Source organism: Nilaparvata lugens, chromosome 11, assembly GCF_014356525.2.
Source record: "Nilaparvata lugens isolate BPH chromosome 11, ASM1435652v1, whole genome shotgun sequence".
Taxonomy (NCBI): Eukaryota; Metazoa; Arthropoda; class Insecta; order Hemiptera; family Delphacidae; genus Nilaparvata; species Nilaparvata lugens.
The window spans coordinates 34581158-34609153 of record NC_052514.1 but is presented as its reverse complement, the minus strand read 5'-3'; the positions used below and the strand labels follow the sequence as shown (position 1 = coordinate 34609153).

The window sequence follows — 27996 nt, the reverse complement described above, 5'->3', positions numbered from 1 at the left end:
ATCATTAACAATGATATCAGCCATTATAATGGTTCCATTAGTCCCTGTTTACGGGATACTTCAGTTTTTCCTGGCAAGCACCGGGTTCATGATGGTTTTAATGATGGCTGTCTTGATTATAAATCGAAAAAGCCTGGTGAACCTTGTGGCGAGCATAAAAAATGTGTACAATTTTGAAGATGAGATTTGGGAGGACGAGAATAAAAGTTTCTATGAGAGATTCTCGTTGAGGTTACTGATTTTCAATTCGGTTTCAATCGGGGTTTTGCTGTCCACTTATGTGGTAATGCTCGAGAACCTTGTGGATCAGCGTCTGGTTGAGGTCAATGCGAAAGTTTTGGGTAGAAAAAATCCGGAACGGGTTATCGGGTTTTTGCCTTGGGTGCCCTTTGATTACACGGTTTCACCGTATTTTGAAATCTGTAGAGTTTGTGTGTACGCCACCATGACTGTTCTCTCCCCGGTAGCTATGTTGAGGCTCTCTCTCCTGCCTACTCTCATTCTTCAAGTGATTGGTCAGTTTGAATCAATTTCGACGAGGATTTCTGAAATTACTTCAAATCCTGGATTTGGGACTGTTGATGATGACGTCATAGAAGTCATCAAGTCACATCAGCAGATATTATTGTAAGTAGATGAAAATAGAAATCTCAAATCAAATCAAATTCTTTATTTACACATTGTTGTACAAAAAGTAAATTGCATCAAATAGTGTATCGTCAAAAATCAAATCAAAACATATATGCTATACAGTAGGCCACTACATCAATCATATATAGTATATGAGTAATTTATTATATTATTGTGAGGTTCCATTATCAAAAAACTTGTCAACACTATAAAATGCCCCCTTTACCAAAAAAGAAAAGATATCTTTTTTGAAATATCTGCGATTTCTACACTTGATTGCAGATAGCAGGTGATTAAAGAGCTTGATTCCCATGTAACTAGGCTTCTTCTCAAAAAGCCTTAACCTATGTGAGACAACACACAAATTACCCTTGCCTCTAGTATTGTGTTGGTGGACCTGTGAGTTTGTTGAAACTTTTATTATTTATTATCATATGTTAGCAAGAGTAATCTATATATATAAAAGCGAAATGGCACTCACTGACTGACTGACTGACTGATTGACTGACTCACTCACTCACTCACTCACTCGCATAACTAAAAATCTACCGGACCAAAAACGTTCAAATTTGGTAGGTATGTTCAGTTGGCCCTTTAGAGGCGCACTAAGAAATCTTTTGGCAATATTTTTAACTCTAAGGGTTGTTTTTAAGGGTTTAAAGTTCGTCTTTTAGCATGTATATTCTTCTTCTCCCAATCTCTTAATTATAATTGAAATTTCCATATCATATGTTACTATAGAACTATAATCTAGATAGAGTAACTCTTCGAAACAGTTGTTAACTGGCAACTAAATAATAATTTTGTCAGGTTGGCATTAAGTTGAGTTGACTTTGTTAGGTTGGCACCAAGTTGAAGATTTAAATGCATTTATCGCGGGAAAATTTATTGGGCACTGCTACTTCAATCCTGGGAATATTATATTACTAGCCGTCAGGCTCGCTTCGCTCGCCATATCCGTTTAGCCAGACGTCTAGTCTGGTCCCCCGACTGGATTGTTCTAACATATTATAAAAATGCTCAAATGAAAAATGCAGGCGAGCGAAGCGAGCCTGCTGATCTCATTCTCGGACGATCCAGTCGGGGGTCCAGGGGGCGGAGCCCCCTGGCTAGACGGATATGGCGAGCGAAGCGAGCCTGACGGCTAGTTGATAAATATAGATGCAAGGCGGAAGGCACAGTCAGAATACCCTGAGCTACGAAAGCTCCTCTACAAGACTGACCAAAATCAAGTCCAGCAAGGCATCTAACAGCTTTTTTCTGTATGAGAAAAATTTTATCTAAATTTGTTTTACTGGCGCTACCCCAGAGTTCAATGCCGTAAACCAAATACGAATATATTAGTGAGTAATATAAAGTTCTTCCAAGACTCGACTCACACTCACGCGACTCAGGTCGAGAAGAGACTCGACTCTAGTCGAGAGCATGTGTTTCCAAATGGTGACACTCAGACCAGTCGACTCTAGTCTCCGCGACGTCACCACTTGAAAACACATGCTCTCGACTAGAGTCGAATCTCTTCTCGACCTGAGTCGCGTAAGTGTGAGTTGAGCCCAAGTACCTACCCTTTTTAAAATTATTTAGTCACAACATGTTTCGGCTATATGATGTCACTAGCCGTCAGGCTCGCTTCGCTCGCCATATCCGTCTAGCCAGGGGGCTCCGCCCCCTGGACCCCCGTAAAAAATTAGAACAGCGGGCTCGCTTCGCTCGCCATATCAGGCGATATAATATTCCCAGTAATAGCTCTGATTGAAGTAGCAGTGCCCAATCAATTTTTCCGCGATAAATGCATTTCAATCTTCAACTTGGTGCCAACCTAACAAAGTCAACTCAACTTAATGCCAACTTGACAAAATTATTTATTTAGTTACCAGTTAACAACTGTCTCGAAGAGGTACTCTCTCTAGATTATAGTTCTATATTAACATATGGTATGGCCTTTTTTCAATTATAATTAAGAGAATAAGAAGAATATACATGCTAAAAGACGAACTTTAAACCCTTAAAAACCACCCTTAGAGTTAAAATATTGTCAAAAGCTTTCTTAGTGCGCCTCTAAAGGGCCAACTGAACATACCTACCAAATTTGAAAGTTTTTGGTCCGGTAGATTTTTAGTTCTGCGAGTGAGTGAGTGAGTCAGTCAGTCAGTCAGTCAGTCAGTCAGTGAGTGAGTGCCATTTCGCTTATATATATATAGATTATCAAGTCAAGAATAGCCCATTTATATTGAAGAGTAGCCCTACATATATTTTCATTGTCCTTAAGTTGATTGTAAATAATGAATAAATAAATAAAGAAAAAAGACAATTATTGTAAGTAGGTATAACATACAAAAAAGTGAAATGATACTTTCAAATCATGGAAGGGTTGAAATCGGTCGTGTTGTAATCAAATAAAAGGGTAGGCCTACTTGATATTATCCTTGATGATAATTTATTACAAAGTTTAAAACTTGTAATATGAAATATATTACTTAATATAGTTAGATTTACAGTAGGTAGTATCTATTATTCCATTCTATTGTGGAATTCCATTCTATGTTTTAGGAAAATATTTATTTTCTCAATCCCCCTATTATTCCTCCACAACCATTAACTCCCTATATTTGAAATTTATTTTTAAAACCTGACGATGATGTGAACCCTGAAACTGGTTGTTATAATTTATAGCCTATTCTTGATATATTATTTTATTAATTTCAAATGGTACCATAGTTCTATTTTATAAATAAATGAAAGTAGCCCTAAATTCATCCCTTAAGAAGGTACATTTTAAGAAGATATGAAACTACTTTCTTTTATTTATAAAATAGAATAAAGTCCCCTTTGAAATATTAATGAAATAATAGATTATTATTAGTTATAATTCGTATTCTCAATCTATATATTATTCTATTAATTTCAAATGGTAGGCTACTATAATTCTATTTCATAAATTCATTCACATACATCTTAAGCTGGGTTTACACAAAAGTTGATAACAAAATGTTAATAACCTTATCCTTATAGATTCTATTAGATTGAACATAACTTATCATACACATGATGAGCATATGTGTTTGTCAAGTTCCGTTTAATCTAATAGAATCTATAAGGATTGAGTTATTAACATTGTGTTATTAACTTTGGTGTAAATGCAGCTTAAGATATCAATGTGGTGAATATTTTTCAAAAAATCATATATAATTTTGATAGAGTTCAATTCTGGATTATTGATCCTGTAGTCAACTGAAACATGTGCATTTTATCCCATCTGACACCCACATTTCAATTATTTTCGAACAACCCCAACATTGATTATATAAACAACAAGATGATGCAACCTTCCATCAGTTTACATACAATGACCCTCAACCACTATAATTGGCTGTTTCAACGTTTGTACCAAGAGCTAAACTGTCACACGAATTTCTCATACAAAATTGATTAATTCGAATATAATTGTTCCAATAATTATTCTTTTGCCACTGAGAACAAGCAGTTGGGTTTCATGTTTGTTCTAATATTATCCCTCCTATTTTGGTCGAAATATTGGTCTCATTTTTCAAGAGTTGATTAAAACTCTTTTACTGAGTTGCTTACAATATCAAATCTGAAAATTTGACTAGGCATACTATTGAAAAATCATAAAACCGAGAATAATTTCTCAATGTTCCCGGGCTGACAAATAATTTTTGTATAGTAGCGCTCATCGAATTTCCATCTACCCTGTTGTCAATATTTGCAGTAGCAGAAGTCTTCGGGGTGATTTACTGCATTTAATTGGGAATTTCGTTCAATAATACCTAGTTATTGAAAAATCCTCATAATTATCTCTCAATAGGGCATTATAGTGTCGTCCTAGTGTCTCATAGACTGGTAGTTCTAGGAACAGTAGACCTCGCGCAGTTATAATCCACAGCCTCCTCTTATACTGTCATCATTAAATTCAATTTCCATAACCTCTGAACTCAGAAATTCCAACTCTGCTCTCCTGCCTGAACCAAACATTTCTGGATGTAGCCTATTTAAAATTTCAAAATTCTCTAATTTTATCTCTAATCAGAATATTCGATTTGCGAATGAAAGTTGATATCTGAATTAACTTTGAAAAGTAGAAGATTCAACTTTTGGAATATCTGAAGTTATCTTAGTTATTGTATTCATGAGGTCTTGAGCTGTGTTTACACCAAAGTTATTAACAAAATTCATTTCTCCGTCCTTATAGATTCTATTAGATTGAACGGAACTTGACAAAAACATATGTTCATCATGTGTATGATAAGTTACATTCAGTCTAATAGAATCTATAAGGATTAAGTTATTAACATTTTGTTATTAACTTTGGTGTAAACGCAGCTTTAAATATCTCTTCAATTCAAATCTCTACAGACAATATTATTTTACATTCGCTATTGTAATTTTAGTTAAAAACTAGACTGAGAATAATTGAATCAAATGTTTCTTTATTTTCACATCAATATGCTATTTGAAACAGAACAATTTTCAATCATGAACTGTAAATAAATATTAAAGCATCGCATAATTTTTTACATTGTAATATAAATAATAAACATTATTCAAAATTGCATATTCAATCTCACAGAGAATAATTCTCACTGGGAAGATTTTGTAAAAACTCCTAGAAAAGTTTTGACCTTGGAAAATAGTGGAAGGCCATACAAACACCCTACACTCTTCAGTGAAGTCCACGTTATAATGGCAGTATTTGATTAGGAATGGTGTTGCTATCCTTGTCTATCATTCGACAAAGCAGATTGCGCTATCTTTTCTAGCTCCGCAACGTTGCCAGACTGTTTCTTAACAATGTAGAAACATAATTAATCAACAAAATATTTAATCTCAATAATTATGAAAATTTATCATTCCATCATTGAAAAATATATTTTCTAGACAAATAAATTGAAATTGTTTATCTGAAACAAGAATATACAGTTAATATTACATTAGATACACCGGTATCAGGTATACTCTATAGAATGCAGTAACAAGGCAGAGAATCGGCAATTGAAAAATCCTAAATCCTGATAGCTATTATATCACAATAGAAAATTCAAACAACAAAATATATAATCTCAATTATGAAAATTTATCATTCAATCATTAAAAAGTATAATATTTTATAGACAAATAAAATTGAATTGTTCATCTGAAACAAGATTATACAGTTAATGGTACCTACCTATTACATCAGACACTGGTATCACCTCTATAGAATCCTGTTGAAGTTATGAATCTTAATCATGATCAAAACTAGGATCAACATTTTTCGAGGGTCACTTTCTATTTGATTTAATTTTAACTATTTTGTTTGAGTTTTTCATTGTAAAAAAAAATATTCTTATATATGAGTTCTTTTAAGAGTACATATGTAGAACTGACAGCAGATTGTAAATCATATTGTTTTGTTTTTATGAGGAATAAAGAACTTTTTGAATTGAATTGAAGAATACATTGGCAGGGCACAGAATCGGCAACGTCGTTCTTACATCTTTCTCCACTGTCATTATAATGTGGACCTTAGTGTTGTTCAAAAATCCTTCTATAGATTACTAAATTCTCCAGTATTTGTTGATAAAACCAGGTGCGAATTCAGTCAAAAAAATGCTAAAACCTCTGGATATCTTAAACATGGTTCTTACAATATGGTACTGTCGTTATCCACAATACGGGAGGAACACTTACTACAAAAGTGTCATCTACTGTAGCATCACATATTCAACACTTTTGCTATTCGTGACCTTCATATCTCTCGTCCTACAGTCTTCAATAGTAATGATGGAAAATATTCCAAATGTTGGCGTTTTTCAACTGTTTCTGGCAATGTCCGGCTATATCGCTGTGGGTCAGACTATAATAATCCTGAAAAAACGAGAAAAATTGACAGAACTGATGGGGAGTTTACTAGATGAGTACAACGGGAAAACTTTGGGGAAGGATAAAATCATCAACGAACGTTTATCTGGCAAAATATTGATGACCCTGATAATCTCCATTGTTCTCAGCATTCTGGGATGTATTGTAGTCACTGAATCTCTCCCGAACCTTGAAGTGATCAAGGTGAATTCGGAAATATTTCATCGGAAATATCCGGACAGAGTGATTGGGTTTCTTCTGTGGTTGCCGTTTGACAGTAGTGTATCACCCCAAAACGAAGTCACGAGGGTTATCGTATATTTAACTATATTTCTGTCGGTTCCTCTGGTAGCTGTGAGGTTTTCTCTACTACCTGTAATGGCACTACATTTAGTTGGCATTTTTGAAACCGTCTCTTCGAAAATTGGTAAACTGAAGTACAGTTGTACAGAGAATACTGACGAGACAATTATTGAAATCATAAAACTACATCAGAAGGCTCTCATGTGAGTAACGTTATGTTGAACAGTGGTATTCTTATCATCTCACTTTTTTCTTATTCCGTCTCCTCTTCTGCTTAGTTATGATAAGATTAATTATATTGTTCACTATTTGTGTAGTTGAGAAGTTGATATTGTGGTACCTAATTATTCATATTGAATGAAAAAGACTAAGAAATTGTCAAAAAACACAGATTGATTGATACCAATAGAGAAACAATAGCGTAAGTAGATATCCCATGGTATAGGGTGTTTATGTCGCAACTTTTACTGTTATCACAAGCCCATAGTCCACGTAGTTCTTTCCCGTGAAGCTTTATGACGCTGGTAGTCTCTCATATTGTGCCGTTCATATACTATTACCCTGTCAAAACAGTAAAAGTCGACAATAATCGACAGTAATCGGCTTGAGATAACAGTAAAAGTTGCGACATAAACGCCCTATACCATGGGATATCTAGGTACTTACACTATTGTTTCTCTATGTTGATACTTAGAAAGACCGGTTTCGGTTATTACACCATTGTCAATCTCTGATAAACTGTTTAAACTTTTTCATTATGACTGTTTCTCATCATTTAACTGAGAAACAGTTCAAACAGTTTATCAGAGATTGACAATGGTGTAATAACCGAAACCGGTCTTTCTAAGTATCAATAAATCTGTGGTTTTTTGACAATTTCTTAGTCTTTTTCATTCAATTATATTGTTCATGATGAAATCAATTTATAAAATAGAATTATAATACCCTTTGAAAATAATAAAATAATAGATTAAGAATATAAATTATAACTAATTTCAGTGTTCACACCATCAGATATTTTATTAATTTCAAAGGCTACTATAATTCTATTTTATAAATAAAAAATAAGTAGCCCTGATTTCATACATTTTAAAAAGATGAAATCTGAATTTTATTTATTTGAACAAAAACAAGTGAGTTACAAAGATACAGTATACATTATAACAATAATTAGTTTTTTGTATGGTATAATTTGTATTAATAATAATTTATCTATACTTATAAAATTGCAGGCAGATCCTTCCATGCTTATGTTTCAGAAATCCTTTCTGGAAAAAGGCATTCTCTTAATTCAATTAGTGGGCTGATTTCAATTTTTTCCTTCATTCCAGGATCTCAAAGAACCTAGTCGAGTTCTTCAGACCAATCATTCTGCTGAAAGCTATATTTTCGTTCTGGATGTTCGCTGTGTTGATGGTGGTTATAACTGAGGTTTGTAACTAACAAGACATATTTTATGTTAATAAAAATATCAATTAATTGATCATGAAATTAATTATGATTCTCAGTCTTTATTCTGTTGCATATCCTTCATTTTATGAGACAATAGTTTGAGCAAATAATATCAACTTTTAATTATGATGATTAGCCTATGCATATATAGGTATAATTTATTTCAATGAGAGAATCACGCAAGAGAATTTAGTACCTAATGATAGTTATATTTCTTTTGTAATACCTACCTATATGTGAATGTGTTATAAATTGTGGCTGTTCCATACATTATTGAATAACAAGATACAAGTTAAGGTAATGAATAAAAATATAAATCTATGTACCCTTTTTAAAATTGTTTATACTCACTTCATGTTTCGGCTATATGATGGCATTCATTCACAATCGATTGATCGCATTATCAAGCGATTGGAAAATATATTCAAGAGTACTGTAGCCCTAACGAAAAAAATACAAGTTTAGGTTACTCCTTATACGTTTAATATAATCTGTGGTTTTGACAATTTCTTAGTCTTCCTATTTAATAATCAAATAGTCAATAACCAATCAAACTATTTATTTTTATGTATTTTTATTTATTTGTGTGTGAGTTTCTTGAGTAAGCATATATACGCTTAGTTCTTGCCGCCAAAGTTTATTAATAAATAATGTTGTAATAACATCCGGAGACCGTATAAAAATATTTCAATAATTAGTTTGTGGTACCTAGGGAGAACTTTGGAAATTCATATTATAGGTCATTAATATTCATGTAAGGTTACAGTTACAGTACATATTTCAAGAGTTTTTTATTTGATAGTTTTTTTTGAGATACATATATGAGAGCACAAGGATGTTATATCCTTGGATAATAAGATATTGGACTATAAATGGATGTTCTACCATATGTATTCTCTCATTTCCATAAACCAATTTCTAAGTCTCCAATTGTCATAAAATGAACTAACTACGGTAACTGGTTTAGCTGTGTGATTTAACTCTGTATTTTCTAATTTTCACGAACCGTTTATTTCCTCTCAAAAGTATTCCACTTTCAGATTTTCAATTATCATAATGAACTCACTAACTGTATGAACTAAGTGATTCAAATCTGTATTTTCTCATTTTTATGAACCATTCGTTTTGCCTCTTGAAGTCTTGAATATTGAATTTTTAGCTCTTCAATTATCATAGAACTAACTGTATAAAAACTGTATGATTTAAACCTGCATTTTCTCATTTTCATGAACCATTTATTGCCTATTAAATATTTAATTTTTAGCTCTCCAATTATCATAATATAAACTATCCAACTGTGTGAGCTGTGTGATTCAAATCTGTATATTAATTTTCTCATTTTCATGAACCAGTCATTGCCTCTTAAATATTAAATTTTCAGCTCTCCAATTATAATAATGAACTATCCAACTGTTTATTAACTGTATGATTTAAATCTGTATTTTCTCATTTTCACAAACCATTTATTGTCTCTAAAGTATTGATAAACTGTGCATATAAATCTGTATTTTCTCATTTTCACAAACCATTTATTGTCTTATGAAATAAAAACACACACATATATTGTCAAATTCTACAGTTTTATTTGGTACAGGATCATGGTTTTTAAAGGTACCGTACATCATATAAATGAGTGTTTTTATTTCATTACAGTATGGAACGGTTCTACAACATCGACATTGACACAGTCGAACATTTATTGTCTCTTAAACATTCATAAACTGTATGATATAAATTTGTATTTCCTCATTTCCACAAACCTGTCTAACTATCATGATCTGTGTGATTTAAATCTGTATATATTTTCTCATTCTCAGGAACCAAAATGATTGTGTCTCCAATATTAATAAACTGTGAAATTAGAATAATTTATATTTTCTCATTCCCAGGAACCAATAGGCTCTTCAATTTTCATCAACTGTGCGTTCTGTCTGCTGTGCAGTGGATATGAGTTGCTCTTAGATTGCTGGAGTGGAGAACAGTTGGCCAGAAAAGTTAGTTGAATTTTCGCTTTTGAAATAAACTTTCTCTAGTTCAATTCTTGAATTTCCAGTATTAAAAATGATAACAGGAGAATATGTTTCAATATATATAAATTAGAAATTCACAAATTGGTCATTTTTCTCAAATTAATCAAAGATTGAAAACAATGAGCAAATTAAAAGAATATAAGACGTTGATGTTGTCAATAATGCTATATCTTCAATAATATAGAAGTATTGATAACATCAACGTCTTATTCTTTCAATTATGGAGAAATACCACAAAACCTCATATCATACAATCAAATTGTTGATGAAGAATCAGTTTATTGTAAGATTTATCACAAATTCATCTATTACAAAAATTGAATGAAAAAGACTAAGAAATTGTCAAAAAACCACTGATTTATTGATAATTAGAAAGACCGGTTTCGGTTTTTACCCCATTGTCAATCTCTGATAAACTAAAACTAAATACAAGAGCAGCAGAATTTATACTAGTAGGCGAGTACAAAAATACATAAATAACTTAAAAATAGTAAAACTGTTGTTGCTAAGAACTGTGACAATAATGCAACATAACATCGAAGAGGATACAAGTTTAAAATAGTTTTTAAATACATAATTCCTATGTTAACACTATCAAATATGACCATTTTGAATCAAATCAATGGGGCATTCAATTCATTTTTCTCACAAGCCTTTCATGATATCTTGTACGAGTGAATGGATGAATTCCAAAACACCTACTAAGACTTGACACACCGATTAGTCAAGAGAAGACTAGTCACGTTTAGTCACAATACTTCACATTATGACTAAAGTATTGTGACTAAACGTGACTAGTCTTGTCTTGACTAATCGGTGTGTGACCAGCCTTATATTGAATACTAGTAGAGGTAACCCGTGATCCGCAAGGGTCCAATTAAGAACTTAAAAAAAATGAGAACTTGAGCTACTGGGGTCTATAAGAGTTGAAAATAGGCCTATAACATCCTCGGTAAATTAAGAATCAATATGTAAAATTTCAAGTAAATCAGTTGTGCCAAAGAAGATAATTTTGAATAAAATTTAGAATTTAGAAATAGGCCGACACATCTAGAAAATACCTGAGTCTATACCTAATTCATGCAGGTGAACGGGCTAGAGTCAAGAAAACTTCAATTAATCTTGCCATGCCTGATTTAATAGGTTTATACTATAGAAAATCACTACAATTTGAAATAATTGAAAAATACAAACAGTTTCAATAAACATTGGCAACTAAAATCGAACAACAGAAACAACAATTTCATGTTACTTTGTTGACATTCTTCATCTGATTCGGGGGCGCATTACTATCCCCGTTTAGATAGCAATACGTCACAAAACCAAACAATATCAGTCATCAAATAACAAATAATTAACTTCAACATAAAATTACTCTAGAAAGAAAAGCTCGTTGAACCCAAGTTTCGTCGATAGTAACCCATATAACCCATTTCATAATAATTTTGAATCCCCACTTTTGATTGACATTCTCGAATGAACCTTTGTTTCACTACACTGCACTTTCGTTGGTTTGTACGTTGCTTTATCGTCGGGGTTACAGTACCTTGTTTTTGGCGGTGAGCTTTTACCGGTTGAATTTGGCTTGACGGCGACGTCCTCTTACGTCCCTAGACCTGTCGTCTGAACGGGTGTCTTGAAGCGGTTTTACATAAAGTTGCGGAACCAAAGGGGTGGTAGTACAAGAAGTTGGTTTGGGGACACACATGAACCGCTGTAAATAAATGTATTACAGCATTAATTTCTAACTCTTCCTACAATTCATCAAAAGCTAAAACAGGAGTTATCTATTGATTACAATTAATTAAATTCTTTCATTCTTTGAATCCTCATTTTATATAGATTTTTATCTTTAAACTACTGATTCTTTTTATCAGAATTAACGGATCTTTCTTCACAAATAATTCAAATTGAAATGATGCTAACTTATATGATATTTTTCGTTTGGTTTGCGAAATCAAATATAATTTTTCATATAGTAGCTCGGCTAGTATTGTTGGAAACTTGTGCGCCAGCCAACATTTATTTTATTTATTTATTTATGAACTATAGGACGCAATCCAAGTGTAAATAACGGGCATTCGCCCAAAACTGCTCAGAACCTTAATTAAAAATGAACATTCCAGAGTTTATGATTTGATTTACCTACAAATACAAGTCCAAAAACTAGTATCAACTGAAATTATGAATTTATCACCTAATAAAACAAGACACTTTATAACACAATAAAAGAAAAAAATATTAAAATTTGAACATTCATTAATATTAATTTCCTGGAGAAGAAAAACTTTCTTCTTCATCTATTAAGATTTCTATCATAAAAAATTTACTAAATCATTCAAAAGCCTTAATGACATAAGAAAACAGAGTCTGAAAAATATAAAATTATAAAATGTCATAAACTCAATATGAACATAATCTTAAAATTTTTATTCCAATTTAAAGGCTATCTTCCTGACTTTCGGCAATACTCTACGATAATATATTTCCAGAAACAATAACTCAAATGTAACGTAACTGAAATCTTTCTATACTTCTTTAGAAAAAAAAATTATAATTATCTTCCATCACTAATAAAATCAAAAGGATTATTCTCAATCAATATTATTAACTTGAAAAATAACAGGCTTTGTTGATAAAATCTTTTGATTGAAGTTTCACTTAATTAATTTCCCTAAATTATATTTTAACCTTAGTTTACGTACCTTAGCGGCTATTTGAAGAAACAATTATTCGTACATGATGAAGAAACACAATTAAACCTTTCAGGACATGGCACTACTAGTAAATTTAAACATTAATAAAAAATAAAACTAGCTCCTACATTAACTACTGAAATAAACTTATAAACCTGCCCAAAAAGGGGGAAACATAGTGACTACATCTTTACTCTCGTAGTGCTCCTAGCAAAGTGTCCTCCGGAACGTAATCTGGTCTCTCGACTGGGGAATCCCCACTACTGTATTTAGAAACAGGTCTCCTATTGGGCGAATGGAATCAATTTGACCAATCGTCGCGTGGCTTCTACAGCCTTTGGACCAAATAGTAACTGCAAAATCGGTAGTTTGTTATAATTTCAATGCTTGCTGTTTTCCAACTTATCGCATTTTATGTCGCGCCAGGAAGGCTAAGTTTTAGAGATAATTCCATAATCTACATTCCTCGACGACTCGGAGCCACAATTTTTAAATATCTATCATGGGAAACTCGAAGTCATGGCCGTTCATAATAGAGAGAGAAAATAATTTATTTCGCTAACTCACTTACAATAATGGCTCTAGTCTATTGCGTATTAAATTTACTATTATAACGTGGGAAAAGGCCTGAATTAAAGAGAGTGCCCGGCACACAGTCCAGTAGTTCAGACATGATGATGCGTCATTTTTGTGAATTTCCTATCCCGTGTACGTGTAGCCTATATTATCCACTACTTTCCTTTTATTATATTATTATAGATTGTATACTCTGCACAGAAAATATTGGAAACAGAGAGAATAAGTTTTCATATAAAAAATTATTCTCGTTATATACGGTAAGTTAGAGGAAAAAACTATTTAAACTTTTTTTCCTGCTGCCAAAATTTACTCTTTACATTCAACGTTTTTTGTGATATAATATGATAGCTTCAATTTAAATCCTTTTTCAATTTATTGATGACAATTAGTCAGCAGTTTTCAAGTTTTAACTACCAATCAACAGTGTTTAATTCTCAAGCCTATTAAATCCACATCAACTGTAGGAATTATAAACTTGAGTAATTTCCTCATGGGTTTAGTTTATTATTATTACTTATTTGGGCTTTTTATTTATTCAGTAATGTACAAATTATACATATATTTGAGACGGCACAACAGGCTTATGCCCGAAACTGTCCCTTATCAAATTTATACTACCTACCTTTAATCATAGAGAAAATTTAGCACAAGAAGATATCCCATGGAAAAGGGTGTTTATGTATCAATTTTCAATGTTAAATTAAGTAATAATAATTTCTTTCAATAATAATTTCTCTGGATGTTGGACGACACATCCAGAGGAGTTTATTCATAAATTCACACATTACATATTTTTTCATACATTTTCAATAATATAACAAATTCAAGGTTCACAAAATGATACCTCACTATATATTAATTATAATATATGTGTCGAGGTACTAATATAAGTTGATGGTCCGGGTACTTATTTTTTGTAAAGCTATGTGACGCTAGTAGTCTCTCTTACTATGCCGTTTTTACACAAGAATATTGTATAGAATAGAGTATAATTATATGCTTTATACTATCCTTAGTTCTCACACTCTCACACAACCAGAACAGTATAATATAGCCAGTAGTCGACAATCGGCTTGAGTTAACAAAAATCGACTTGAAATTTGGAACATGAACGACCTAAACCATGGGATATCAACTTATGTTACCCTATATTTGTTCTATGATACTTCCTACCTTTAATTGAGTATTCAGATTTTCTATAGTGAGGTTTATTTCAAACTGGCAGCCTTCTGTTAGGAATAACATCAATACTCCCTCATCAGTTTGGAGTTAGTTTCACTGTAGCATCTTATAGTTAGTTTCTCTCTCATATAGTAGCATCTCTCTCAGGTTTTCCTTCAGCAGTACTAAAACGTTTTTCTCATTAGAGTTTCCATTTTATACTGAGCTGATAAAATTAATAATTAATATCAAACGAAAATCCAAATTAAATCTCCCTGAAGACTTCTGCTACTGCAAATATTGACAACAGGGTAAAACGCTAGATGGAATTTCCATGGATTTACAGCATTTTATTTGGATTTTCGTATAGTAATAATTATTAATCCATTAGCATTTGAATGAATACAATATCTCAGTAATTTGGTTCCATCTAATAAAATTGTGTTGAAATTGACGAGACACCTATTCTGATAGTGTCTACTGTAAACAAAGAATGTAAAGCTACGTTTACACCAAAGTTATTTACAAAATGTTTATATCTCCGTCCTTATAGATTCTATTAAATTGAACGGATATTGACAAACACATATGTTCATCATGTGTATAAGTTGATATGTTCGATCTAATAGAATCTAAATAGCTGTTCACACCAATGTTATTAACAAAATATTAATAACTTAATCCTTATAGATGGAATAGATTCTTATGTTCATTATAATTAATCCTTATATATACATACCTATTATAGATTCTATTAGATTGAGCATAACTTACCGGTATCATACACAAATGATGAACATACGTGTTTGTCAAGTTCCCTTCAATCTGATAGAATCTATAAGGATTAAGTTAGGTATTAACATTTTGTTAATAACTTTGGTGTAAACGCAGCTTTAGGACGGTGAAATAAACATTTTGTTAATAACTTTGGTGTAAATAACGCAGCTTGAATATTGAATATTGAATATTTAATACACCAATAAAAGCCATACGAATATTATTATTATTATTGAAGAATGTGAATACTGATGAATAAAAAAATATAGGTACGAAATAAGGATATAAAATAAGATGATAAACATATTTTTTCAATCATTTTATTTCAGAGTGAGAAGGTTGGAGTGGCAGCCTACCAATGCCAGTGGGATAGAATGTCAAATAGTGCCAGAAAGAATCTCGTCCTGCTGACTTTGAGGGCTCAGAGACCAATTCAGTTGGATGTCAGGCCTTATTTGATTCCAATGTCACTCAAAACTTATGTTCAGGTATTGAAGCATAATTTATTGCAGCTCTATATTTCATCCAAGAACCAATATTTTTTGAATAATATAATACAGTATTAATTATTCAAGGCCTAATATATCAATTCAATTCAATTTATTTCCAAAAAAAAAACTTAATACACGAATATGAAATACAACAGATTTTGGAATCCCCCTAGACTATCCATTTGTGTGTAGAGGCGGAGGGAGTTCCATGTTATTACATAAGCTTAATCTGTTGATAATAAGTTTGAAGTAAATAATAGAGAATACACTTATAATTAGATCTATTATCAATATATCTATATAAATAAAAATTCAAATTTTGACGTTCAATAACTTTTTTATGTGTGCACCGAATTTGATGATTTTTATTTAGTTGTGATTGTTATGTTCAGGAGCAGGTTTATGCCCTATCAAATTTTTGATCAGACTTCAGGAATCTTTCCTACAGTCCTTCAAAGTTTACACATTGCCGTGCTACCAGTTTTTCCTTAATCGGTTGGATAGCATTTAACACCTATTAACCTAAGGATAGTTGTCGGCTCCAATGTAATAGATTCTTGATAAATTATGAATGGATCTATCGCCTATGAATGAGAAATCCAGTTTTCAGAGCAAATAAACTTATAATCTGCAGAAGAATTTTGGCAATATATTACACAAATATAGAAAGAACAATAACTTACAAGCCTAAGCATCTACAGTTACTACGAACTAAATACTTATCTAGTTTACAGTTGAAAAAACAGTGGCTATTGGCTTGTATACACGCAAATCAATAAAACAGACAACATAGAACACTATAAACTGATTAAAACTCAAATTAAAACATTAATAAATTCACTTAAATAGAAAATTATTTAAAGAGCACAAAGTTACAACCACATCAGCCAGCCATGTTTCAGAGAGAAGAACGCACAGGAAAAATCTATCTACCAGGAAGAGAGCAAAGCTTCTAGACACCTCAACGTTACAGACACGTCACCAAAAATTTATAAATTACAAGTTTAGAATTCACATTTTATATTTGTTCTCAATAAAACTTTATTTTGAAACTGTTATTTTAAATTTTTATATATCATCTCCATTTAAATAAACCATTTATCTATTAATTCTGTTAACCCAGCCTCGGTGACACCATGGAACAATGCAACAATCATTTACGATAAAAAATTCTCAGTCAAAAAGTTTGTCCGTATATCAATGACTCTGATATTCACTATAAAGTTTCATAGATCTCGAATTGAAGATTCGATTCCAATGTGAGAAAAAATGTAATTTACAAATACCCCCTCTTGACATAAAAAAATTTTACTGTTTGAAAATTGTTGAAATTAAATTTGAGAACAGTAACAATTTTTCTATAAAAACATTACATGTCAACTATAATTGAAAATTATTATAAAAATTCATCAATAGCATTTGTTATATGTTTCCAAACAATATTTCAAAGTATCAAAATTACTTTTGATTTAGCTTTATAATTTAAAGGAAAATATCTCAACAGAAAGTTTAATATGTAAAGAATAGTTTTTTTTGAAATTGCACATAAATTTAATAGATAGAAAATTTAATTTTTTATTGCATAAAAAAAAATTAGTATGTTGAATGAAAAATTTATTATTATTTTTTTTTTTAATGAATTGATGAATTGTTACATTTAATTTTCACATAAAATTTCAATAAATCAAAAAATGTTCATTTCTTTCACTATTGACGCGGTTGATTTTATCGATGCACATTTTGGAAAACAGTCCGTTAAGGCACTCAGTATGATTTTCAGTTAAGTGTGACTCCAATGTGATGACGTTAGTGTTGGGCTGATCCGAATACTTGTAGTGTTGGGCTGATCCGAATACTTGTAGTGTTGGGCTGATCTGGATGCACGTAGTGTTGGGCTGATACTTGTAGTCGACTGATGCATATCAAACTCGATACAGGTGACATCTCAGTTAGCATTGCCTCATGCTTGTAGTAGACGGCTGCATACCAAACTCGATACAGAGTCACGTAAATTTTGTATCATATTTGTAATTATACAATGTACATTTCAGGCTTGAAATGACAATGTAATTCGTTTTTTGGAAAAGAGATAGACGCTGCATACAGGATTAATTTAGGTAAGGTTTGGTTTTTTGATACTTTCAGTGTTCAAGGTTTAGAGTTCTGCATACAGGAATAATTTAGGAGAGGATTTTTTTTGAATCAATTCTTTCATGATACTGTGACTGTTATTCTGAATTCAAAGTTGCGAATGTGAACATGGATGGCAATTACCTCCAGGTAATGTAGTAGTGTTAAAGTTTGAGATACAAAGTCAGCAATAAGCGTTGGCATTGCTATTGGCGTATGCTTTGGTGTCAGCATTGGCATCGGCATTGATATTGGCATTGGCATTAGCATTGGCGCAGGCATTGGCATTGGCGCAGGCATCGGCGTAGATTTTGACATTGGCATCAGCATTGGCGCATGCATTGGCATTGGCGCAGGCATCGGCATAGATTTTGGCATTGGCATCAGCATTGGCGCAGGCATTGGCATTGGCGCAGGCATTGGCGTAGTTATTGGTGTTGGCATCAGCACAGGCATCGGCGTAGTTAATGGCATAGATATTAGTGTAGATATTGGCGTAGTTATTGGCGTTGACATTGGCGTAGTTATTAGTGTAGGCATCAGCGTAGATTTAGGCATAGTTGAGTCACACTAGTTCGAAATTACCCAAATGTTCTTAACACTCTTCATGGCGTTCACTTGTTGCCGATTTCGAGATTCACATGATAATTATTTCAATGTTAATGTCTGTGCTGTACCTGTTATCTTAAAATGCTTATAAACTAAAAAGAAAAATTTTGATTAGGCTATCAATACAATCTAATACACATGAAAATTATTTTTAAGTATATAGTCAATATAAAATTGAAATTTGTTAACATCTTATTATACAGTCAGCAATACATAAATTGTGAAATATGGAGATATCAATTATAAATTCAATAGAAAAATAATATTTTCATTTCCATTTATTCATTGTTCAAATATTTTATAAAAAGCAATTATTCAATATTATTAATCATCGTTTGTTGGATACTATAGTTTATTTCGACTTTTCAATGTTCTAAACACAAACTACATTTCATGACAAAACTTTACTATCAATCATCAAACAATAAATCATTCAAACATCAATAATATTTGCTTCAAAGGCAATCAATATTCATAATTAATCATCTGCATCTATGGCAATCAACATTATTAATCATTATTTTGCATCTATGGCAATCAACATTATTAATCAACACAAAATATTATCTCATTACTGCCTCTCTAAGTCATAACCTCTGTTATTCCTTCTTTAGGCAATAATGGGTTTCCATCTCAAAAAACAATCACATACCAGCAAAATTCTAATCAACAAACCCCACTAAAAATTCTACATACACTCCAGCATCCATTTCAAACGATAATCAATCATATCAAAATTTATAGAACAAACAATTTTAAAATTTTGAAAAAGATATCAATTACAAAAACTTTAGAAAAATTTTGACCTTTAACTCATTTCAATTGATAATATAACACAACGTTTTTATTCAATGAAAACATTATTATTCAGTTAACTTTCATTAACACATCACATATATATGGCTACACAATTCATTAATACTTTCAAATTTTGAAGTTTATTTATTATAACAAAAGAATTCATACATAAGAATAGATTTCAGCATGTTCTAAATTGAACCATTTATTTTTTAAATAATTTATAATTTAAAGACTGTATAATAAATACAAACATTTCAATATTACAATACAAAGACGATCAAGATGGATAATGGGTAAATAAGTTCCCTAAAAAATACAAACAAGAGAAAAAGAAATTGGGTAAATAAATTTCCTAAACAATGTACACAAAATTGATACACTTCACATAAGTGATACATGATGAAAAAATATATCACAAGCAAACAATTATTCACACTACAATGGATAGATTTTAGAAAAGTTAAGTTTTATCAACAATTTAAAGATTAGGAAAATAAGCTACTATTTTAACTTCTAATATTATTTCAGAAGAATACAAATTTAAATGACTATGGACAAGATTGGTTAGATATGCATCATAGAAGAATTTACTGAACATTACACAAAGACAGGAAAGAATCGAAATTTGAAAAGATTAAGGGCCAAGAAAAATAGGCTACAGGAAAGAAAAAATATACAATTATGGACTCTTACCATACGTAGTATTTACGGTCATTGTTATTCTGAATCCCGGCATGACACAGGATTCCTAATCATTGTGTGCTGGGGAATACCCTTTCATCATGTGATTCACTGTCATCATCTTGTAAATAAGCAACTTGAAACAACCGTTGAATACTAACACATACACGACTTTGTGTTTTGTTTTCTTCAAGAACATAATTTTATTCATGGGTTCATTTGTTTCAACAAAGCCATTTTGCTTACAAAAGTTAGTCATGTTCACTTGAGAATGCATTGCATACACCTTTTCAATTCTCAGTTGAAAGTTGAACTCATCAACTTGACTCAAAGCAACATTCATTTTGTTTACATTGTTCCTAACCTCCACAGAAACCTGTCTCATGTAATCATTCACTTTGTTCATAGTTTTCCTAACCTTCAATGTAGCAATATTACTTTCATGATAGTTGACTTTCAGTGAAGACAACTCCCTACCTACTTCTTTACTCAATTCTACTATCTCATTAGGTTGACTTTTTCAACAACAGTAACTAGGCCTACATTGTCAGAAACTTGAATGAGTTGATCCTGTATCTAACACTACTATTATCCTGCTTCAATTTGTTTTCATCTTCATGATTATCACTCAATGTTTCATGTGCATTTTTCAATAGAAGGTTTATACTAACCTGCTCTAGTCTAATGCTAGCAAATTCTTGCTTCATATCATCAAACCTAGCATTTTGCTCATCAAACCTAGCATTTTGCTCATCAAACCTAGCATTTTGCTCTTGTTTAAATTATCAAATCTTTGTGTTAGGAATGCTATAAGATTTATATCATTTTTAATGTTTACCATTTTGTAATATGCACTGATATCTATTCATTAAAACTTGATCTCTCTTGAACCGACTTCCCATTCAGCAGTATACCATTCATAACCTATCAAGATATCTATCCTACTAATAATTTTTCATAACCAGGGATTTCATGGTGTACCATTTGGGACATATTTATTTTGTAATTCGGTCCCACCAGGGGTACCATTTGCCGTGCTACCAGTTTTTCCTTAATCGGTTGGATAGCATTTAACACCTATTAACCTAAGGATAGTTGTCGGCTCCAATGTAATAGATTCTTCATAAATTATGAATGGATCTATCGCCTATGAATGAGAAATCCAGTTTTCAGAGCAAATGAACTTATAATCTGCAGAAGAATTTTGGCAATATATTACACAAATATAGAAAGAACAATAACTTACAAGCCTAAGCATCTACAGTTACTACAAACTAAATACTTATCTAGTTTACAGTTGAAAAAACAGTGGCTATTGGCTTGTATACACACAAATCAATAAACAGACAAAATAGAACACTATAAACTGATTAAAACTCAAATTAAAACATTAATAAATTCACTTAAATAGAAAATTATTTAAAGAGCACAAAGTTACAACCACATCAGCCAGCCATGTTTCAGAGAGAAGAACGCACAGGAAAAATCTATCTACCAGGAAGAGAGCAAAGCTTCTAGACACCTCAACGTTACGGACACGTCACCAAAAATTTATAAATTACAAGTTTAGAATTCACATTTTATATTTGTTCTCAATAAAACTTTATTTTGAAACTGTTATTTTAAATTTTTATATATCATCTCCATTTAAATAAACCATTTATCTATTAATTCTGTTAACCCAGCCTCGGTGACACCATGGAACAATGCAACAATCATTTACGATAAAAATTCTCAGTCAAAAAGTTTGTCCGTATATTGATGACTCTGATATTCACTATAAAGTTTCATAGATCTCGAATTGAAGATTCGATTCCAATGTGAGAAAAAATGTAATATTACAACATATGTAATCCTTATAGAAGAAGATTTGTGAGCTGACCACACACAGAAATAAAAATCAGCTGTTATAATCATTGCGTCATCCAACAGCCGTCGGTAGATCTGTTTTTCTATTTTCTTTCTACTGATTCACAAAATTCTAATGTTAATAATAATGCCGCGGTACAAGTGACGATCAAACTTGGGTCGTAGAACTCGAAATTTTGTAAATTTAGAATATGCACGGGAAAATCAGCAGCAAGGAGATATATGCCATTCAATTTCCCAGCAAGCTACATTCAACTGTATCTAAAAATACAAACTGCTGTACAACTAACTAAGCACATAGGAAGTCCATATTGAGATATAAAATACTAATTTATGGATAATTTTCATAAAAATATAGTGCATCAGATTAAGCTAAGACTAAGCACACCTGAGGAGGCGCGGCTTGGTGATACAAAGTGTTGATCTTATGGAGATTGCCTTATCACACCGTTCCACGCCATGTCCGATTCAGTGTGTGTGTGTGTGAGTTATTCCTTTCAAACCAATATAAGCAAGAAGCACCTGGATTCAAAATGCTGCATCGCGCCTCCTAAGGTGTGCATCCAGCTAAAGTTTGTCATGAGATGCATTAACTATTTGGCGGTACGAAGTTCGCCGGGCCAGCTAGTTAAAAAAGTAAAATAGATAATATTTTTCTGATGATGGGAATAAGTATACTTAATACATTGAATGATTGATGGAATAAAAAAACAATATTATTTAATTGACGAAGAACTCAGAGGCAGGGATTCCAGAAATTCTCTGAAGAGAGAATGAGAAAAAACATAGACCATGAAGGCAAAACAGTCAAACCAGTTATATCAATGATAAAATAAATACCAATCAATTGTCTGGAAATTTTGAAGACGTGTTGGTCACCAAGCATACCGTAACGAGTTTGGAGTAGTTCTTCTGAAGCTTCCCAACCAATCTGGTACAGCCACCTGTCCACCCTCTTCCTAAACACTGCCAAACTAAACGCCTCTGCTTCCCTAATCACCCCTGGCACATTTCTGTACAAGATATGGGCCAGGTATGAAGGATTTGTCAACTCAGAGCCGTGAGCCAGCTGAGGTATCTCAAAGTTGTAATTTGGATCTGTGGCGAGTTGAGTAGCTATGGTTAACAGCTGTTTCCCCCAGAAGTTCCGTTTCGTATTTTTTGATGTGCGTCAACAAAGATTTAATAAAAAGCTGTCTAACATTCAGAACGGGAAATTCGATAAACGATTGTATTGTTGGGTATCTCAAGTCTCTCTTTTAAATTGTTTTTATAATTGATCTTTGGGTGACTGCAAGTAGTCCAGGCGCTGGCTTACATTGAGCATACATGAGAGAGGCAGAGAATTTGACTTCGGATTATTGTTAGGGGGTCTTTAGTGTATATGAAACTCGATGTCGTCACGTCCCAGGGTGGTCGACAGCTTGGGGGGGAGGGGGGTAAGTTGTAAAAAACGCGCGTTTATAAAATCGCCTGTCCTGCAGTTACTATTCATAGTACAGCTTTTAATTTTTCCTCAATATTATGTACACATAACTGGCTTTCAATGTGGTCCTATACTTTTTTGCGATAAACCGCATAGTTTTTCCGTAAAAAAATAAAATATCTCAAAAAATGTATTTTTTTTATTATGGACTTTTTGTTATTTCTCGAATATTCAAGTAATTAGCCGACTTAGAGGAAAAGGCTCCCAATAAACGTTGTAGGCCGTTTCTTGCTGAATCCAATGATATATATAGTTTGGGGGTTACGATCATAGATGCGGCGGTGGGAGGGGGATAAGTAGCACTGTTACGCTGCGGCGCGGTCCTCCCCCATGATTAATGTGCGTAATGGCCTGTCTATCTCATTGCTCCTACTAGTCTATGCATTCAAATTATGTATTTCAGGAACGCTATCTTATGTATTTTCGGTCGCTGAACACGATTTTTCAACTCTCAAGCCTTAATAATTGATAATTCTCATCATAATATACCAATTATGGTCAAAATTACAAACTTCATCTCATTATCATTATTTATGATTACATTGTAATGATAAACCATCCTGTTAGGAATCCTACATGTGTTTCTCAATCGATAAAAAACTGATATTCCATTAAGAGAGAATAATTATTCGATTTAGTTCAATGATCACTTTGGAATTGCGAAAGTCAAGTAATGGAGTAAGTTAAACAAATAATATAGGCTACCCCATATAGAGCACCGTGTAACAGGAGTAAAATATTTTTCTTAATATAAATTGACAGTTGAAACACAAATAATGCCAATTACTCCCATGTTATATGACTAAATATTTGATTACAAAGGAAATACAACTCTTAAGCTGAGTTTACACCAAAGTTATTAAGGAGATGTTAATATAACTTAATCTTTATAGATTCTATTAGATTGAACATAACTTATCATACATATGATAGACATATGTGTTTGCCAAGTTCCGTTCAATCTAATAGAATCTATAAAGATTAAGTTATTAACATTTTGTTACGTGTAAACGCAGCTTTATCAACTGATTTCTGTAACTTATATATACTCATCTGACTGAGTTTGACTGATTGTCTTGGGGTGGTACTTGAATGAAAGTGGAATGAGAGATATCTTTGTTGAATTTGAAATATTTGGAGAGAATACTGTTGGAATCTATTGAGGGGAGATCAGCATAATTAAGGTATGAGAGCAAGCAATCAATTCAATGAAACAACTACAAGGACTCATGAACGGTTCAAATATGAGAGATTGTCAAAGTATATTTGAAAGAAGTCAGGAGCTATTTGTAGAGTTTTTTTAGAATCAAATTCAATGACTACTTGAAATATTATGACTGATTATTGTAACATAGTTTAAATTATCTTGAATTGTATTCATGCTCATAAGGATGGACTCTGGTATTGCACATAGAAACTGTTCGAGAAAAGATCCCATAATTTTTTCATTGAATCACACAAACTATGTTATAAAGTCTGTGTCATATCTAGAAAATATAAAAAATACCCATAGAAGTGAAAAATAATTTCCAATAAGAAAACATTAACTCTATACAGTCAATACATTGACTCTCTGTCAAATGAAACCTTGAAAATTTAATAAATGTGACAACCGATCATGCTTTAGAGCAAACCCTCATTAGATCATCCAAAACTGAGTGATTGGAATAGCTAGTTCTTCAAAGGCTTTCCTAAAATGGCTGCTACTACATTAATAAATCTTCCATCAAAGATATTCTGTTCAAGTATGTTGACATCATTATGGATATCACTGGAGACTGTGAAGAAAGTCATATAATGAAGTAAAAAAGAATAATGAGAGATGAGAATGATTTCCAGAAGCATAATCTTCTCAAGAGAACATAACATTTTTCTTCAAGACTCTGATGGACAACAGAATCTGCATAATGTTATCAATGGTCTGGAAGCAAGTGAAGAAGTGTGTGATTCTCTTTTGAACGTATAGAAAGAAATAGTTATTCGGTCTCCAACGATTTTTATCTGAACATAGTTGTGGCAAATTGTAAAAGTGTATTCTCACCTATAAAAAGAAACAAAGTTCTTTCATTCTCCACGATGCAATCAAATAAAAATCCTAGTCTTAGTTAATTCTAGAACAAAAAGATCTGATCTCTGTATTTTTACTAGGTAGCTGTTTAAAGATAATTCAGCATTGAAGTTTTAGTGCAGCATGCATTTCTACAATAACCGCAATCTCTGTCAACATCTGATGGATATTTGAAAAAAACTCTTAATCTCACTTGGCCTATGAAATTGTAAGTGAAACTAGTTGTGGATTTAACTAAATCCCTAAATATCGTTGACAAATTCGCATAATGATGACATGGCTCTCCTGAATTCAACTCCTACTTCACTTTTCAAAACTTCAATATGCTGCAAGATTATGGAAACTTTGTGATAAGAAGAGTTATGAGAATTCTCGATAAAGATGGAGTGATACAGGTGGACATAGCTTTTTATGTCTATGGTCTAAAATCAAACAAAGGTAGTGAACATATTAGAAGCAGCAGAGTAAAAGAATCACTCCAATAATATGCTCTCCAAACCATCGAGACTTGATTTCTAAATCTGTGGCAGAGATTTATTAATGTGACAAGCAAGAATCTATAAAGGAATTATCCATACGTTAGCTACGTGCAGGAATACATACATTCATTCATTCATTTGTGGATAAAATTACAAATCATATAAATATGTTTAGGAAAGAATAGCAGGCATGGCCCAAAACTGTTCGAATCCCAAATTTTGATACTGAATAACTTGTTACCATTTCAAAACAGTCTGAACGGGGATACCATAATGGATGAATCAATCAAAAGTTAGTGAAATATTTTTATAATAATACTGTTAGAAATAATATGAATGAATATTTAAATTTTCATTTCATTTTGATTTGACACATATCTATTATTATATTGGATATAATTTCTCAAAAGTTCACGACAAACTGAAGATTCACGAAAGATTAACATTTTCATACTAAACATAATCATTATGATAAATAATGAATGATGAATTCCATTTCCACCATGAAAAACTAAGAAATTCCACAAATATTTTTTGGAAACTAACTGACCACTATATCTAGTAAGTGTGGCCAGTGTGCAATTAATAATATAATTTAGCCTGCAGCGCATCACAATAAATTAATTTGAAATAAAAACAATAGAACATAAACATATATAAATATTAACTTTATTCTATCCTAATATATTTCTTGAAACCCAAGTTTCGTTTATTTCAAACAGTCATTTCTTAGTTTCCTTGCAGAATGAGATGAAGTTTGTAATTTTGACCATAATTAGTATATTATGATGAGAATTATCAATTATTAAGGCTTGAGAGTTGAAAAATCGTGTTCAGCGACCGAAAATACATAAGATAGCGTTCCTGAAATACATAATTTGAATGCATAGACTAGTAGGAGCAATGAGATAGACAGGCCATTACGCACATTAATCATGGGGGAGGACCGCGCCGCAGCGTAACAGTGCTACTTATCCCCCTCCCACCGCCGCATCTATGATCGTAACCCCCAAACTATATATATCATTGGATTCAGCAAGAAACGGCCTACAACGTTTATTGGGAGCCTTTTCCTCTAAGTCGGCTAATTACTTGAATATTCGAGAAATAACAAAAAGTCCATAATAAAAAAATACATTTTTTGTAAAAAATTTGACTGCTAGTCGTTCTTTTTAATAGCAAAAAGTGATTTTATAAAAAGCAGTTCGTGATGGAAAACAACATTGACTTACCGTACCACAAGTATTTGAATTGGCCTACTGCAAATTATTTGTATTGAGCGAAATAGGCATCATGATGACTAATATTAATCAATTATTTCAGCAATGTCCTTCATTTTCATGATCTATAACAGAATTTCTATAACTGTAACTAGTATTTCTGTTTATTTATTTATCACATTGTGTACAAATACTCAACTGAGGAAAGGCACAACAGGCTCATGCCCAAAACTGTCCCATTTCCAATTTATACTATACTGTCCAAATCAAAATGAATTATTGTTTAGCAACAATAAAGTACAGTGCTATTTTAGATTGGTAATTTAATAAGAATTTAATTTGTAATGAATAACTTTCCTCTCCTTTGTTTCAGATAATGAAAGCATCGTTTTCCTGCTATACACTTCTTCTAAGCATCAAAGCAGAAAAACACTAGACAACCAGTTGATAGATGATTGTTGTCAACTAGTTTATAAATCTTTGTTGACTGGTTGTCAACTTAGAAAACGTAGACGTTGACACTTGTCAATCAGTTGATAGATGGTTGTCAACCAGTTGACACATTATTGACAACAGTCAACTAGTTAATAGATTTTTGTTGATCAGTTGATAGATGGTTGTCAACCAGTTGACACATGATTGACAACAGTCAACTAGATTTTTGTTAATCAGTTG

The 27996-nt window shown here is 32.1% G+C and overlaps 1 protein-coding gene across 2 annotated transcripts; it reads left to right on the top strand.

Annotated features, from left to right (window-relative positions):
- Positions 1-279: 279 nt before the first annotated feature.
- On the top strand, positions 280-27828 carry LOC120353663 (odorant receptor 67c-like). 2 transcript variants are annotated; one of them, XM_039438295.1, is made up of 5 exons: positions 280-627; positions 8124-8223; positions 10134-10238; positions 15817-15975; positions 27695-27828. In XM_039438295.1, the coding sequence occupies exons 1-5, from the start codon at positions 287-289 to the stop codon at positions 27755-27757; spliced, it is 768 nt and encodes a 255-aa protein (XP_039294229.1). In that variant the 5' UTR covers positions 280-286; the 3' UTR covers positions 27758-27828. The 2 variants fall into 2 exon arrangements, with proteins under 2 accessions (XP_039294229.1, XP_039294228.1); XM_039438294.1 differs by lacking the exon at positions 280-627 and adding an exon at positions 6333-6995.
- The last annotated feature ends 168 nt before the right edge of the window (positions 27829-27996 follow it).